Source organism: Gadus morhua, chromosome 2, assembly GCF_902167405.1.
Source record: "Gadus morhua chromosome 2, gadMor3.0, whole genome shotgun sequence".
In the NCBI taxonomy this organism is placed as follows: Eukaryota; Metazoa; Chordata; class Actinopteri; order Gadiformes; family Gadidae; genus Gadus; species Gadus morhua.
In genome coordinates, this window is record NC_044049.1 from 12,899,570 (window position 1) to 12,917,712 (window position 18,143).

At 43.9% G+C, this 18,143-nt stretch overlaps 1 protein-coding gene across 2 annotated transcripts; it reads right to left on the reverse strand.

The window, feature by feature from the left end:
• Nucleotides 1-1,562: 1,562 nt before the first annotated feature.
• Nucleotides 1,563-17,843, reverse strand: fbxl20 (F-box and leucine-rich repeat protein 20). Of its 2 annotated transcripts, none has more exons than XM_030350219.1 (15): nucleotides 17,519-17,843; nucleotides 15,476-15,537; nucleotides 14,863-14,917; nucleotides 13,901-13,975; nucleotides 13,619-13,713; nucleotides 12,861-12,929; nucleotides 10,249-10,344; nucleotides 9,405-9,531; nucleotides 8,683-8,757; nucleotides 7,794-7,924; nucleotides 7,490-7,550; nucleotides 7,219-7,263; nucleotides 7,064-7,120; nucleotides 5,761-5,973; nucleotides 1,563-5,226 (listed from the first exon to the last, which is right to left on the reverse strand). In XM_030350219.1, exons 1-15 carry the CDS (start codon nucleotides 17,558-17,560, stop codon nucleotides 5,119-5,121), a joined length of 1,311 nt encoding a protein of 436 aa, XP_030206079.1. In that variant the 5' UTR covers nucleotides 17,561-17,843; the 3' UTR covers nucleotides 1,563-5,118. The 2 variants fall into 2 exon arrangements, with proteins under 2 accessions (XP_030206079.1, XP_030206085.1); XM_030350225.1 differs by lacking the exon at nucleotides 17,519-17,843 and adding an exon at nucleotides 16,065-16,731.
• Between the last annotated feature and the right edge of the window lie 300 nt (nucleotides 17,844-18,143).

Below are 18,143 nucleotides of genomic sequence, written 5' to 3' on the forward strand. Positions count from 1 at the left end.
GTGTAGCTCGAACTTGCCGGCACCCTTTCAGGCGTCTCGTACCCCAACGGAAGAGTATAGGCCGTCTGGATACGAGTGCGAAACGAGTAGGCCTACGGCTCACGCCCAATTTTGGCGGTGGAAACACGAACCGTGCCGCACCTTTGCGAACCGAAACCTCCGGTGGAAATGCGCCATTAGTGAGGGTGCGGTATAGCCCCGCTCAGTTACGGCTCGCGTTTCCAACGCCGAATGTAACCCTTATGGCGCATTCCACCGGAGGGTGCGGTTTGGTTCGCAAAGGTGCGGCACGGTTCACGTTTCCACCGCCAAAAGTGGGCGTGACCCGGACTAAGCCGTACTCGTTTCGCACTCGTCTCCATAGGCCTACTCCTCGTTGGGGTACTACTGAGACGCCTGAAAGGGTGAACTGAGCTTCGATACTGCACCAAGTCCCACCGAACCGACCCGCACCCTCCGGTTGAAATGCGCCATGAGTAGTAGCCTACCACAACTGAGGTAGTGAGGAGTTCTGCGAGACGAGGACGGCTGAAAACGGCTCAGTCCGGATCACGCCCACTTTTGGCGGTGGAAGCTCCACCCGTGCCCTCCGGTGGAAATGCACCATTATGGCGCATTTCCACCGGAGGGTGCGGGTCGGTTCAGTCTGCAAAGGTGCGGCACGGGTCGCGTTTCCATTGATTGGTCGACATATTCGCCCTTCCGTGCGGTAGGGGGATATTAACAAACAAACACATTCCCCGCGAGGTATTTCTGGACAAGGGCGAAAGCTTCCTTTATTGAAGAAAATGTCGCGCAAAAGTTTGCCGTCCTTCTTGGAAGTCCTACATTGTTGTTCTTTGTTCATTGTGCGCGTTCTTTTTCCTTGGATTATTAGCAGGCTGCACAGTGTGGGGCTGCTTATGAGGTCACGATGTATTCGCGGCTGTCGCCATACGGCTTAAACCCCGCCTATAAGCCTATGCTGAACAGAACCAACTTGATGTCCTATTCACAATACTCTCCAGAATCAGACGATACCTCCACGGGTGACCTGAGGGGAGTTCAACAACAACTGCATGGGCAAAACAATCCTTTGAGCAGCAGGGGATGACGAGACGATGAATCCCATAGTGGTCAGACAGGCTGATCAGCAGACAGGCTGATCAGATCACCGAGAAGCGCTTGTCGTCATGGTGCCTGCCGACAGTCAGAGGACAGCAAGCTGTGTTGTTCTTTCCATCCCGATAAAAAAAAGATACCATGGCCTCATCTGTGTGTGCACTTCCATTATAAATCGCACATTTGAAATTAAGGTGGTTTATAGGACAAGCGGGCTAGTAGTTCTACATAGCCGATTAGATTTTAAAATAATATTTAATTCTTCTTTGTTAAGTTATAATTGTACACCTCAAAATGTGAATTGGGGCCAAATAGATAGCTACCTAATCGTCTCAAAAGAAGCGTTTGACCAGAGAGAGCGATTAAAATGGCCTGTTGCTGCCCGCTAGTGCCTTCATGCGGTAAAACATTTCAATAAATTGAAGGATGAATCCCATCCAGACCAAAACCCAAACTCGTGATAATAATATAGGCATATATTTATTCATACATACATATTCATTTATAACAGTTAATTATAAAAAAAAAAGATAAAAGAAAAAAAAAGATAATTTACAGTAATCATATTGAACTACAGTCATTGTCAAAATCGAATTTGTAATTGCTCAAGTGTCCCATCTACCAAGAACACGCTGTGGAGCCACCTCTTGCCCTTCTATATTGCCTATTCTTTAGCTCCACCCCAGTGCTGGGAAGATGTGCATTAAAAAAGAAGCTAACCCAGAGCAAATAGCATGTTATAGTCTAGCTGATAAATCAACTGAAAAGGGAGCCAGGCCAAAGCGTTTATTTTAGATGATATGCCTTCACAGACACAAAGTGCTGTAGTCCTGCTCATTAGTGCATTTAATGCCATGGAATAATAATGATTATTATTCTCACTTTTTGCGAACCATATACATTCTTTTAGAATAAAGTATCTTTAGTGTCTCGTTTGACTCCGCTGTTGGGCATCTCCTCCTCACCCCTCTTCTTTAGTTTGACTTGACCTCGACTCAGCCAGTGTTTGAGTGGGTTAGGTTTGATAATAATTACTTGTTTGTATATTCTGACTGTAGGCTTGGAGTGTGCCACATTAGTTCTTGTAGAGGGGCAGCAGGTGATTACATCAAGGCTCAAAGTCCTTTAACCCAAGGTTGAGTATGTTTACACATCTTACATGCTGTATGGGCTTTGAGTGGCCGCCTCTAACCCCTGCATGAATTCTTCCTAAAACAAAACACAGCTGGTTAGAATACACCCAATTCATATCCCTGTACGGCTTTATCCACCATGCCCAGAAAGGTCAAATCACAAAACATGATTGAATAATATTTCAAATGTTTTTTGCTTGCTGGCTAGTGACTTGCATCCAAGTGAAGGGTGTTGGGAAGAGGGAGGGAGAGTAATAAGGATGCTAGTGGGGTAATCGACATTCCATACGGTGAGGTCACACTTATCTTTTAAGAAATATTCATAAATGAAATACATCGGGAAGAAATTTAAAATAAAAGGGTCGATCGAAACGCACACAATAGGGAAGTAGAAGAGGGGGAGACAAAAAGGGGTACAGCGGACATTATACAAACAAACCCTCCTCCAAAACCACAACCTCAAATCCTGGAGTTCCCATTCACCATTATGCACAGGCTCAAAGGCTGCTATATGGGCATAATATAAAACAAACTCTGGACACGCTCTGTACACACAAACATTAACACGTGTGAGACAAAAAATCATGGAACACAAGGGCGGAAAAACTCAACAGGGGGGTGGGTGGGAGACAATATATTCATGACTTCAAATACAAAACTGGGCACACACACACACACACACACACACACACACACACACACACACACACACACACACACACACACACACACACACACACACACACACACACACACACACACACACACACACACACACACACACACACACACATTTTGAAAACTTTAAAATAAGTCATAAAGACAACGTAGGCGAATCGTACGAAAGAGATAGAGCATCACAGAGTGAAGCATGTGCAAGTGCGTCAATGCTGTCCATGGGGGGGGTGGGGGGGGGGTGGGTTTAATACTTCATAACAGAAAAAAGCAAATGCCGCATTAAGTTCATTATCCTCCACCTTCACCCGACCAGAATTGTGCACTAGCTTTAGGCCAGAGGTATGTTCTTCCTCCTCCTGTCTGATCCAGCTGACCACCCCTCCCCAGTCAGCCTCCCCCCCATGTCTCTGGTCTCAGACAGCCAGACCGAGAGTTGGCAGTGGGGGGAGATGGGGACACAGACCGCCAGACCACTCAGTATGCTGCAAGGCCTCATGGGAGCTGACCTAGGGTTTGTCAAGTTCAACTGGAGTCCTTGTCAGGGGCAGACACTGTGTGTGTGTGTGTGTGTGTGTGTGTGTGTGTGTGTGTGTGTGTGTGTGTGTGTGTGTGTGTGTGTGTGTGTGTGTGTGTGTGTGTGTGTGTGTGTGCGTACGTGCGTGTGTGTGTGTGTCTTCGTAATCAGTCGTTTATTTTTTTTTTAAACAGATGCAACTAAATGAAAACGGAATAAAAACTAACTGAAAATATAAATACTTTTAGATTTTTCTTTACATTTTTCCTGACTGAAAGACCGGTCCATTACATTTTCTTGATGTATTTGCATCATAATACGTCCATGTTTTTTTTACGTTGCGGCCATTGTTTGTGATGCACAGGTTTCGCTGCAAGACTTTCAGCTCCAGTTGCGGTACTCGGTTCAATGTTTAAAAATGAACCTCCAGAAGAACTTCTGTCAGAGATGCACCAGAATTAGCCTTTGTTAGTATGTTGTTTTCTTCATGTTATTCTTGGTGTGGGTTACCTGTCTCTCGCTCTCGGAAGTCACGGTCCTTATATGTACAGAGATTTGTTATGATTTTTTTTACTTGATTCACTACATGCAACATCTGCCATCTTCTTGAGTCCCCACATTTAGTCTTCAATGGTGTCACATTTTATGAAAATACAGTTTTTAGGCTTTTGATTGTAACATGTAAAGAGCAGGAGACGGAGAGGACTGAAAGTAAAGTAGTAGGTGGGTGTTTTCATGGATGATGTATATGCTTACAAAATAACTTAAATGCTAAAACAATCTTTAAAATTATAACGGGATGAAACATAACAAAAGGGGTGTATAGTGTGTGCATGCGAGTGTGCGTTTAAGTGGGACCTGGCAGGGACAACAGCAGGACCATTCTGAACAACCAAGACTCTAGTACTTGTACTAGAGTCTGTCAGTACTTGTACTTGTACTAGCTGTCAGTACTTGTACTACAAGTGCTGACAGCTAATTGTACACAGTCTGGATAAACAAAGGCAACTATGGGCAACTAGAAATGGGGAGTAGGTTGTTTTTTCTGGAGGACTAGGGGGTTTTAATGTATATGGTGACTTTATATTAACGCCTGCCACTCATTTTCCCCGTAATATTAAGTCAATTTTCTTTGCACCCCTGTGGCCACTGCTGTAACAGTCGTTCCCCCCCACATTCTATAATGTGCTAATGAAATGGCTTTCAGAGCTTCGCATGAGCCAATCACGGATCAGAGCTTCTAATGCCCGACGATAATGATCTCAAATCGGGTGCAAAACAACTCTCAGATAAATACTAGTCTGCATGTATATGTTGACCAAAGTGCTCAAGAAAGAAAGGAAATTAACCAGGACAGCCCTCTCAAGTCAAGTGTGTGTGTGTTTTGGTGCTAGCCTGTGTTTGTCACTGGTACATGAATTGTGTCGGCGTGTCAAATTGTAAAGGAAGCGATGGTGGAAGGGAAAGAAAGAAGGTAATAAAGGAATGTTGTCGGGAAGACGATCTCAGACCTTTCGGGTGCTTTGTGTTTTGGGGTTCTTCCGCTCTTGCTCTAATGCAGGGTTGATTTGGGGGGTGGTTTGGTGGGAGAAACCAGCTTGCACTATTATGAAGGGACGTTGAACTGTTCGGGCCTCAGCATGTCGTCAGATCCTACGATGACTGCGGTGCGGGAGACGCCATCTTTGAAAATCATAGGAGAATGCAGCAGCGGCAGAACCTCTGGCGACTGCCTCCGACGGAAGGGGGCGGAGTCACGGGGGCGAAATATGCGTGCACTTTGATGTTAGGCAAATGGGTCTTTCAGAAGAGAGATAAAAAGTTCACAAGTTAATAGATCAAAAGATACATTTATCAGAATAATTCCTTGTGCAAGTCACAACATCATTTGTCGTTGTGCATGCAAGCGGTGATCCTTCATGTTAGCAAAAGCTTGTCAGCTCGTGCCAGTATAGTATACTAGTCCTGATTATTCCAGGTCTGTCTGGCTAGAGTAGCAAAACAAGGCTTAAATGATTGTGGAATGCTGTGGGCCAAGAATACAAAAGATTTCCTCAGAAATGCATACCAATGTATGAATGTGGCTGGCAACCGAAGATTAAGATGCTATACCTCATATTTTATACCTAGACTTATCTTTTCTATTCTAGCCATTTTCATATCCATTATATTATACAGCTGCATATTTGTGTAGTACTGTACGTAGATTAGCTTTTCCTTCTGTTAATAATTTCAATGTAAAGAATGGACCACGTGATAGACAGATAAAAACACCTTCCCCCTTCGCCGCAGTCTCTCTCCCTCAAACCCCCCCCACCTCCCCCCACAACTCACCCGCAGCCTCTTGATGCCGGCCCTGGTGATCTGCTGGCAGTCGTAGAGCTCGATGCGGTCCAGGCTGTGGCAGCTCTTCAGGTGCTCCAGTGAGGCGTCCGTGATCAGGGGGCAGTTGTCCAACTCGATCACCTCCAGCCGGTCGTGGGCACAGGGGCCGCTACCCAGGTGTCTGATGCCGTCGTCAGTGATCAGCTCACAGTGAGAAAGACTCTGGAAGGGTCAGGTGAGGGTTAGTGTCCGAGGCTGATATGGGGTGAGATCATCACTATTCAGTCCTTTCAGTGTTCCTCAAATATGAAAAGCGTAACACTAAGGCTACCTTAGGGGGTAGGCTGAGGTAGGTTTAGTCTGGTAACACACAAGTTCTACAACATTTTCCAATGATTGACAAAAACATAATAAGTGAAGCCCAAGACTATGTTCCCCATTAAACAAGGATTTGCAACCCCAAATTTAATGTGCACTCCAAATAACATGCACATACATTCATTAGGGGTCCGAGCAGCGAAGCTGCTTGGTCCCCCATTGTTTCTGTACCGTTCATTTCCCCCCCCAAATTCTGTAAAAGACACACTGCAGCCTATACCGTTAAGTCGAAAACTCTTGAAATGTTCAGGTATGGTTGCAAATAACCTCCACTACTATAAAACCAAATTTGTGATACTGCACCCAAAGCGCCATTGTAAAAAATCATCATTAGGCTTATTTCTCCTCACCAGATTGACCTGGTCTCAAAATTCTTTCATCATATTAATCTCTAGAATCAGATTCATCATTAAATGCAGCGGTCTTATTATGCCCTAAAATGTTTACTTTTCCCAGAATCTTATTGAAAAGCCAAACATGATCAAGAGATTCATAGGCTACAAAAATAATCAAAACTTCACCAAAATCGCCACATAAAATCTTTAGACCAAGCCTCACAAAAGTTATCAAACAGAATGTGTTTTATTTAGTTCCATTTGACAAACATTGGCCAATAAAGTTGGAGCAGTCAGCCCATTGTCCTCACACGACTATCATTAGGTGGATAACAATACCCCTCACTACCCATAAACCCAAATTACGGTACTGCACCCAAAGGTGGCTCTATTTAAAAAAGATTAGGAACTAGCCTTATTATTTCTCCTGACAAGATGGACCTGGACCCAATTTTTTTTTCTGATTTTCTAAAATCAGATGCATCTTTTTCAGCCTGGACCGCGCTGATGAAAGGGGTACACCATGAAATAAATAGCATGGAGGGGATACTGTGGTAGAAATAGCCAACACCAAAGAAACATATGAACTTGTCACTCACCAGGACTTGCAAACGAGGGCAGTGGATGGATAACTGGATCAGCGTTCCATCTGTAATCTGATGGAGGTGAGAGACAATGTCAACAAATACACTTCCTCTTCAACGCAGGCAATAGAACAACTGACTGCGGTGCATAATTATTATGCTTAACAAACCTGTACGCATTCTTCCAAATCCATCTTTTCAAGTTCATGACAATTCTGAAAGGGAAGGGAAGACAGTTTGAGTTATCCATTATCAAAACGTTCTTCATTTGTTGAACATCGAAACCAGGCTGAAACACACCTGTCGCCCAAAGGCAGAAACATTTGACAACATGTACAAAAATGGAACCCTACATTCAGAATATTATTATTCCAAACTTTTTTGTTTGTGCACAAAGGGATCATGGGCTGTACTAAGGAGATCATCAGGCTCCATACTCACCCTTGCTAAAGTAGTGAAGCCCACATCAGTGAGCTGAGAGCAGCGGGCCACCTCCAATATTCTATCAGGACAAAGGAAAAGAGTTAAAGGTTTCCATTCCATTTAGTCTGAGCTCATGTGGTCCTACTATGCTGTCGCAGAACTTCCTAGCGTCCGACGTTCTTAGATGTTTTAGCCAAGTCTTCCCATTTGAAAAGTGGGAAGACTTGGCAAATTGTCCGTCTATCCTCTCAGCGTAACCCTGAGAGGCTCCCTGAGCAGCAGGAGCGTGGGAACCAGAGCGGGGAGCGGAGAGTGGGCTCACCTGAGCCGCGGGCAGTTCTGACCCAGCGCATGGAGGATGGCGTCGGTGATGTTGGCGCAGCCGGACACGCACAGGGACTGGAGGCGGTGGCAGCCACGGCAGATTGTGATGAGGCCCTCGTCTGTGATCTGCTGCTCGGCGGAGGGGGCGGCGGTGTGTTCCAGAGATCAGTCACGTTACCGCAGTGGATATGAGAACCGTAACATCCCGCCTTCTAACTTGACTTAAGCGAATCACAGCTTGTATGGCAAATCTTCATACATTTTGTTTCTTTAGAGGAACGAATGGACCAAACAATTTATTGTCAGACGCTGGTGAAAACGATGAAAACAAAACGGATACGAATACGGCGTGGTCCGTTGAGGTGACCTGAATGGATGAGCTAAACGGATCTCTGTTCCACCACCAAAACGGGTGCGTCAATGGGTTTAATCTGTAGAGGGCTCCTTTAATGTCACTTTATATGACAGATATTGCGGCTATAGCACACCATCCAAAAATAATAATAAATCCATTTATATGTAAACAAAACAATGTTCATCTATCGATATATGGGGCTCAAAGAGTGAAGATACACAGCCAGTGACAATTTCAGGAAAACAAAGAAAAGAAACGTGTTTATTGGATTTCACACAATGAAGTTACAACTGCTACATCCTCCACCACAATTAAAGGTGTTGACGAGCAAGGTGGCACACAGTATGTGGGCTACCAATCTACACAATCCCAATGCAACACTTACCAATGTACCACCCCCGTCCTCCTCACCCGACCCCCACTAGCAGTCAGTTCAAATAAACAACACCGCTTGAAGATTCATCCTCTTCAAAGTCCTACAAAATAGCAGATAAAAATGGGTCTCCCAGAGGTTGTTGGAGGTACTACTCACCGAGCAGGTCTGTAGGTTGAGAGTGACCAGTTCTGGACAGTGGCCCCCAATGTGCTTCAGAGCCTCATCTTCTAACTGCGGGGGGGGGGGGGGGGGGGGGGGATTTAAGAGATTTAAGAGCCATAGTTGACTAGCCTGCCTCTGTATAAGACAATTTAGATTTACACCTTGCTCATATCTAACCAATCAGGGCATCTCTTCCCTGATTGATGGGTGAAAATAGCTTGCCCTGATCGGCAGAGAAAGTAAGGATGGAAGAAATGAATAGATCCACAGTCGATCCACAGTCGAAATAAACCAGATATTTGCTGCCCAACCCGTAGTCCCTGAGATACTCCTGTAGGCACATGTTGTTATGAGGAGCCAGAAGACACTCGCTGGTCTATTTATTTATAACACCACCTGTGTGAGAAATTAGGATCCAAGGGAGATGGTGGAATTTCATGATTGAAGCACAGTTAGTCATTCATGGACTCACACAATGTAGTCATCATTCAAAGAAACGATCTGGCACATTGACTATTTGCAACACATTTTCATTAAACACAACCATTCAGTGTGTGTGTATGCAGTATGCCCACAATATATCTGGTTACACAATGGATGGTGCCAACCGTCATGTGCAACGTCTCTTTGGATGGGCCAAACAAGACACTATATAAATGTCCACTCTAAACATTTCCCACCTGTTTGTGCGTGCGCGTACATGCACGTGTGTGTACCTGTATACATCCTTTAAGGAAAAGTCCTTTGAGCCCTGGGCAGCATCGAACCAGGGCCTGGACACCATCCTTGGTCACCTGGTCACACCAGGAGATGTTGAGCTGCTCCAGCAGAGGACATCCCTCACTAGGGGGAAAGACACCACGTCCAGACGGTCAGTACAGAGAGACGCAGAGTTCTTCTCACCACTCATCTTAACCCCTAGGTGATCCATCTGTTTACACTTTACTTGACGACATACTCATTCCACCGGTCACGAGCAGACACTTTTATCAACGAGGAATTGCTGAGAGTCGTTTTAGAAATCAAGTCTGAAGACGCAATGTGTTACTAGCCGGTAGCTTAACATAACCTGAACATACAGTATATGTAGTCCGTGCTGATTTATCACGTTTTTTATAATAATAATGGATTGAATTTATATAGCTCTTTTCTAGACACTCAAAGACGCTTTACAGTGAAGGTGGGGACCTCACTCACCAGTGTGTAGCACCCACTTTTAAGAATAGATAACAATTATTATCTAAACCTATAACTTATGCTCTACAAATAACAAATTCTGGCCGTGCTGTACTACCTATTGGTTTATCAGAATCTTAGGAAGGACATTAAAACCTCTCCCACTCGTGCCATTAAGCCAGACGTGCTACGCAAATTTGCGTAGTACAGTTAGACACTGTAAGATTGAATAAATCAATCTTACCAATGCGACTTAAGGTAACGCTTTTTATGCCTACAGGTAGAAGAAGAATGGAAGGGCATACATTTCCATCTTGGTTTTAAATGCTAGAGACCTTGGGGGGGGGGAAACTGAATGCACAATTGTGAGTCAATCAGGCCCACCTGAGGGCCTTGAGGGACAGGTTGGTGATCGAGGTGCAGGAAGCGAGGTCCAGGTGCTTCAGCTTTGGGCAGAACTTACTGAGGCTGTTACACGTGCTGCACGAGAAGGAACACACACACACACACACAATTTTATTCCACATTACAAGTAAAATATTCATTAGGAATCACATTTTTTGAGAGATCCAACACATTAATACAGGTCAGCACATTGTTATGTAATTGGCAATTTCAGGGATGCAAGAAACGTCTCCTTTTCCAGGTAAACATGCTTCCTATAACTGCAGAAATTGAGGAATACTTTACAAGCTGTTTGGCTCTTGTTCTTCAAAGCCCCCCAATGCAAAGTCCACGGGTCACCAGCCTATGTACATGCCCCTAGACCACCTAACACCAGCACAATAATTTGGCATTTTTAACCAAGATTTTCAATGGTTGATATTAATGTTTGATATTTTAGAGCTGTAAAATTCCTCCATAAACAGGTCAAATGGGCATGACACCTCAAAAGCCTAACTCTTTTGGAATTCTGATATATGATGACAACATCTGGTGTGTTTGAAATGAACCATTTGTACTGTGCAGTAGTGTGTTTGAAGATCTTTGTCTGCCAGACAGGGAATCTGAGCAGAAATTAGGTCCACAAGTTTGTCGTGTCTGGCAATATAGAGTCCTTTAAGTGATGGGTTAGTGGCAACGGTTCATGATGTGGGCTACTGACTCCAGATGTTGAGGGGGGTCATACAGCATACAGAAGTGTGAAAGGATGGAGGGAAACCATAGTGAAAGGTTGTATTTTGTAGGAAGAATCTGCAGACATGCTTTTATACACTAAAAGAAAAGGATCTCCTAACTGATGGTGGCATTGCTATAGATTGTGTGTGACCCAGAGTGGTCCGTGGAGGGCAGTTTCCCAACTTTCCCTGGAGTTTTAGACTGGACCAATACTCCATATTTTGGGCTCCCTGAATAGACAGAAGAGTCCGCCTTGATGTTCTAGGCTGGACCCGGTGAACAATGCTGTTATGATGCAGCCTGGTCTCCACAACGACGGATGGATCCTCTACGACTGTATCAGAGACCTCTAAAGGTTGGAGATGGGAAGTCCACCTCAGTGCAGTGCCTGTCCTCTGGCATAGATTGTTTAAATCTGGCTAGTCTGATAACGCACCAAAACCCCTGTGCTCATCCATCCAGATATCCATTGGGCTTTCTTTTAATACCCAGGAAGTCGTCTTCCCCACTGCCGTCACATAGCACTTTCCTTTTCTTAAAATCCAGCATTAAGGATGCTCTGGCCATTTGCCTCACGCTGGGGTCACCACAATTCAGCATGTTGGTGAGGTGAGACTGTCTTGTGGCGGTGTACTCCCACATGCATTTTGGAATTCCAAGCCCCCCATCCTGTCTGTTCTGGAAAATATAGCATTTTGTGTAATGTGTATTAGGACATAACCATTTTCTAACCATGTTATCTGTTTTGTTGTCCAATTCACGCAATACTTTTTGTGGAATATGGACATTTGCAAAAATATGTTGAATTTTCAAAAAAGCCATGTCTCGTATTGCTTGCAGTTTCAAAGTTACAGGAAGAGGTGCTTCGTCGATGAGGTCGAGTCTGTCGATAAACTGATGTGCCATGACATTTACTTGCCGATTCCATACTCCAGCGATGTTAAATTTGTGGCCCAGGTAGTTATAGGTGTCATGTCGGGTGCACACTCCGACCGGCTGGTCTAAGACGTGAAAAGAGGGGGGCTGGACAGCTTTTGGTATAGCTTAGCAGCAGCAGTGGCGTGGGAAACATGCAGTCATTTGGGATAAAGTCAATCGCCTTTGCTCTGCGGTGCTGCCATAGGTAGGTTAGTTTGTTTTGGCCTACCCTTTGGGGTCGGCTGTGATGTTCTCTCGTTGCCGCAGCACTCACTTGCTGGATGACGTCCCGCAGGTGCCGCATTTGTTTTTCGATCCATTCATCCGGATTCACAATAGGGTTTGATTTAGATTGCACATCTTCATCTAGTGAGTAACTGGATGATAGAACTGCATACTTGAGTAACGGTAGTCCAAATGGTCTTCCATCGGCACGTTTTGTCGAGAATATTCGGTTTTTGAAGAAAGCTCAGTTGAGAGCTATAAACAACTTTGACCACTTCCTGAAATCTTCGGTGAGAAAAAACTTCTGTCTTTCTTGTAATCATTCATTAATCAGGCCTTTCCTAAATTGTATTTTGTGATCCTGGAAGTTTGTCCATTAATTTTCTGCCAGCAGTTTAGGATTTCAGGATTTGCGTGTGGTGTTTGTAAATGTTACTGCTTTGAATTGCCTGCTTAAAGGCAACTTTGATGGATGTTATCAAACACATAACAAGTAGTGCGACAAAGTTACGACGAGTGCCGTTTGGTTTAGTTTGGCGTTGGGTGGTCAGAACGGCGTGCGTGCGCTCCACAACACACACACACACACACACACACACACACACACACACACACACACACACACACACACACACACACACACACACACACACACACACACACACACACACACACACACACACACACACCTTTGAAAGAATGCTTCTGTCATATCAACCCATGGAGGAACATACCTGTCTGTGATCTTAGTGCATCCATTCAGACTCAGGAGCTCAATGTTTCTGCAGTTCTGGGAGAAAGTCCTATAAACCAAGATAAAACATTCATGCAAACAAACACAGCTCTTTATTTTTTTAATGCCGCAATTTTACAAATCAGACCTCGTACACATATCAACTGTGTTGCAACAAAGTGGGAACTTTGCCCACCTGAGGTCCCTGCCAATGCCAAATCGATGCAACAAAAAGGGCAACATATTTTTCATATTTCCACAAAAAGCTCTGCTACTCTTCCTAGTTCAGTGACGATGCCATTTGAGTCAGAAACCCAAGCCCCTCCCCCTGGCGTAGCGCCTCAATAAACCGTTAGCTTAAAGTGACAACTATTACAAAACATCCAGAATTCAAAACCTCTACAGCTACAGATTTAAATGCAGGCTGCTGCTCTGATTTTGCAACCAGTTAACGTTACCTCCACTCCACTTTAGGCCTTAGGACTCTTATTGGTTTGTGATACCAAAGTGTCAGCCAGGAATCCCCTAATGGCCTATAAGTGGTTCGCGGTGGTTGGATCCAAAAAGATCCACCAGCATTCTATGTCAACGCGAAACATTTTGATATCCTTCTCTTAATCCAAAGAAAATACCTGTTTTCTTTTTTCCGTTAGGATCTGCATGGTTAGTTAATCTCCATTGTATGCATCATTTATTTTGACAGGTCCCGGTGGAGCTAGTTGCCTCAAGGATTACTTCCCGGTGCCACCTACAGCTCACCTTAAAGCGCTGTCTCCCACACCCAGGCACCCTCGCAGGCTCAGCTTCCGCAGGAAACCTCCACATCGCTTCGAGATGTTCTCCACCACCCGGCCCTGTGTTAAAAAAACACCAAACTCTGCAATTCTAGTGCTGCACTTCTACTGAGGTCACCCAGTGAACACTAGCGAATGATTGAATGTAAAGTATTAATGTAAAATATGTTGACAAGAGGAGTGGTACACGAGCCAGAAGAAATTCACCAGGTTAAGATTCAAATGTGATCACGGTTTAGGTACTCACCTCAATGTCCCTCTGGAAGTCAAAGAGGTCAATCCTTTGCCAATTGCTGCCATCCAAGGCAAGAACGTTCCAGGACTGAGGGAAGGGAGAAATTGAGGGGGTGATGGCAGGGTATCGGGGTTAATAATTTATCATAGTTTTTAGTGGTGCAACAGTTCACGGGTTACCCATGATCCGTACGGATCAACCCTCACGGTTCGGGACGCAAGTGATCCGCGGATCGGCTGATAAAAAAAAGTTCTGCGTTCACATGATCAGCGCATGTTTAGAGGACAAATCCGGTATTAACAACATCATCAAGTAGTAAATACAGTTTCTGTTGTGTTTTATTTGGCGTTCTGTAAATCCCATTGTAACGGAAACCGGAACCGGCCATGTTTATGTTTGGTTGTAGTCTTTTCGCTCGATTCTCAGTATCAACAGTAGGGCTAGAACCGAGCAAAAAGACTACAACCAACCCCCCTTGCAATGAGCAATGAGTCTTCCAACCGAAATCAATGGATTTACAAAATGCCAAATAAAACACAACAGAAACTGTATTTCGCTATACCATACTTCATGACACAAAAAAAGATGAGGATGTCTGCATTGCCTTGGGAGAGTGTAGACTCTAAGCTCTCCCCAGGCAATGCAGACAACCTGAATTGTAAATCCAGGGTTAGGGATTATTTACCATCCATGTTAAAAAGAAGAAGGACTAATGACTCAGATTGAATTTTTTTTTAAATATTGACTATGCTTAAAGGAAGCAGGATTATTACCTAATTTTTCACTTTATTTTGTTTTTACACATTTGAAGATTTTATTTAAAGTCACATTTGTCTTGTTATCTTTATTGTTGTTGATGATCCGAAAATGATCCGACCCGTGACTCAAAAACCGCGACACGATCCGAACCGTGAGTATTGTGATCCGTTGCACCCCTAATAGTTTTCATACAAATCTAATGAACACAGACTCACCCTTGAGACCTGGGCACAGCGACAGAGTGTCACCACATCGAGAAAGGAGAAGATTCTGGAAGACAGAGGTGGGGGGTCAGAATCCTGTACTGCACTGCCAGAAATCCTACATTGCACCAGGGCTCTCCCTTCAACCACCTCCACTATTGGTGCTGAACACAGCTTCTGTACACATACACCGTGGTGAGAGCAAACATAGCAACACTGCTGTTGTTGACCCATTTGCGGAGGTGCAATGTTTACCTTTCTCAGCCAGCCGGTTTTGTGAATCTTAAGGTGAGGTGTACCGCATCCGTTTATAAAACAGACCAACCAATCACAACACATTTCTGCGTAGATTCAAGGCTAAATTAAGGGTGGAACGAGTCCTGTGTGCTGGTCTGCTCAACAGGTTGTTGTAAACCGGGCCCAAGCATTCTGCAGAGTCAGCAGACAAGGCAAAGACCACTCTGTTGGCAAGGAGATCAGTCTCGAGCTATGGCCTCCATTTTGAGTGTGGTCAGAGACTCCTGCCTCTTCCACTTGAATCGATCTGAATGTTTTACAGCTTCAAGCAGCTGTTTTTAATTACAGATATAGCTCTGTGTGGCAGTGTGTGAGAGTGAGTGTTCACCGTAGCAACAGTTCCTTGGGCAACTTCTTATTGATGACCGCTTCGTCGCTGTTTGAGAACATCTGGAGAGAGCACAGGAAGAGCACTGTTAGTCGTGGGCTGGGTTCTATGAGTCTCAACACACGACACCCCATTCCCCCTCGATCAGATGGGATTGAATATGTCCACTGTGATTCCCAAGCCCAGGGGCAGTACCAGTATACAGGCATAAACAACTGCAATTGTATCAGCTGACATAGGTTCAATGTCAAGGATAATAAACAGACATGGGAGAGAGGGGCCAGGCAAAGTCCTGATGGGATTATCTGTTTGTCACAACAAGACTTTGATGGTGTCTAAATTGATCTTATCTATGTTGATGTGGACGCATTTCAAATATTACTTGCCCCCAAAATAAATCTTTTTTGATTAGATGACATACACACACAAAGGTCAACACTACAATAGTTTGACCAAATACACTGGGTTTGCAAGCAAAGGCTTAAAAGCAATTATAAAAGAAAAAATATGTAATAGCATTTACATCTGGAAATGTTTAATAATTGACCAAGAAATTCACTCAGTCCACACAAACAAACGAATTTAGTACCTGTTAAAACAAATGACTGGAACAAAACAAAACAGTGAGCTCCGGGTCAATGCCTCTGTCTCTTTTCCATACACACAACCTATGAGACCCCATGCAGCGGCTACGTGTAACTTTTTGAAATAGTAGAAGAAATGGGATATTTAGGGGAAATTTACTCCGACAACTCGACTAAAGCATTGGCCGACAGTAAAATAATCCAGGGGCATTTCCGGAAAAGAAAACGACGCAGTGAGTTTACACCAACGGGTAAAGACTGGGTATTGTAATCCCTGACATGAGCGCAATGCAGACGACGTTTTGGAGACAATAAATCAACACATAAAACGAAAAAAAAAAAGCGCAGAAAGGCCATAGTGAAACGGTCATTGAAATCGAATGCATTTGATATTAAATCAAATAACGGACACGACTCCCCTTAAATAGAGTTATTCGACACGCTTTGCCGAGACAAATAATTTGACATAACTCAACTTTTTCATACTGTTAAACCCATTGTTATTGCCCCATACTCGACTTAGCACTGTCACTTCTACCCCAGCAGTCAGACCAGAGGGTGGGCTACGGCCTGAACCTTCCGTGTAGTCAGCTGTTGCACTGTTAAAAATACATAAAACCACACAAATCCCACCCTAGCACGGGATTAACTACAACAACAACAACAACAACAACACTGGGTGATGATGGTGGTATCAGGCCAATGCTATGTTGTTTAGCATTCCTATGTGTATTAAATGGTGGAAGTTCGCTGCTAATGTGGTCGAGCCAACGGTATATTGTATGCTACGTGCAATTCCAATTCGTATGTTAATGCGTCTCGAATAGATATCCCCTCGGTCAATTGACAATTAATTTGAATATAGCCCATTCTGTCTATGGTGGCCGATCAGGGTCCATATATCAGTCACAAGTCAAGGCCCCCCCACACGGCCGCATCGATAGCTTCAACAACATCCTGATAATCACACACACAAACACACTTCTTAAAGACGCTAGCCTCAAATCCAGTAGACAGTCATTCGATTATTGAACAGCTACAAATTCTTCAGAAAGTCAACCAGTGAATTGCATGTTCAACAGCATAATGTCAACATCTACAAGCGGCGTGCTAGCCCTAACCTCATTGTCTTTGTTTTGACTGCACAAAGAAAACATTGGAGGACCTTTAAAACGTGTCATATAAAGAGGTGGAATGGCGTGACAGTCTTAAAGAGAGAAAATGTGTTTTCAATTGAACTATATGCTAGATGTTGCCATTTCATCAACAAAACAACAGCATTTTTAGCTCATTCCAAACATTGACTGCGGAAGCTCCATCAGTTAGCCCACTATAAGCGCAGTTTTCAACAAATACAGCGGCGGGCATCCAGCGGGCCTATATCTAACGTCAATAACATCCTCGGCAAACACATCAGAAATACTAATATCAAGCAGGTTATTGTTTTTATCAAACTCACCTCAAACCGGCTCCGTGAAACACCATTCGCCTCCTTCCCCATCTCGGACGGTGGGTTAACCGACTCGATCAGGGGTTAACTAATTTGATATAATATGCGGAGTAGTTTGCAAATATTGGCTCTTTTCTTGCGACTTGTCTTCTGAAGATATCATGCTACCGAAGTCTTGGTAGCGCAAAGGGAAAATTGTGTGTTATTTGCACGGATTTACAAATGCAAGGGCCATTTTTGGACATAACAGCAACAGCCAACAAGCCAGTTATCTTATCGGCTCACTTTCACCATCACCACCTCCCCCCTTAAGTATGTCCACACAATTGGCCAATAAAAACCTCAAATACTGTAGACGTTAGATCCACATTAATTATAAACTAACTAATAATAGATTATGATAATTTATCGATTAGTGTCTATTGGTAAGTATTCTCAAACAGATCTGTTTTTAATCTAAAATACTTTCTTTTACATTCCTTCTAATAATTTATGTTTGGAATGGGATTCACTTTTAATACATTGTGCAATTGTATTGTATTGTGGAACACAAAATTATTATTTTTTTACTTTTACCTTACGTTTACATGCAATTCTTTGAACGGTTAAAAGATGGCCTATGGGCCATTCGGGT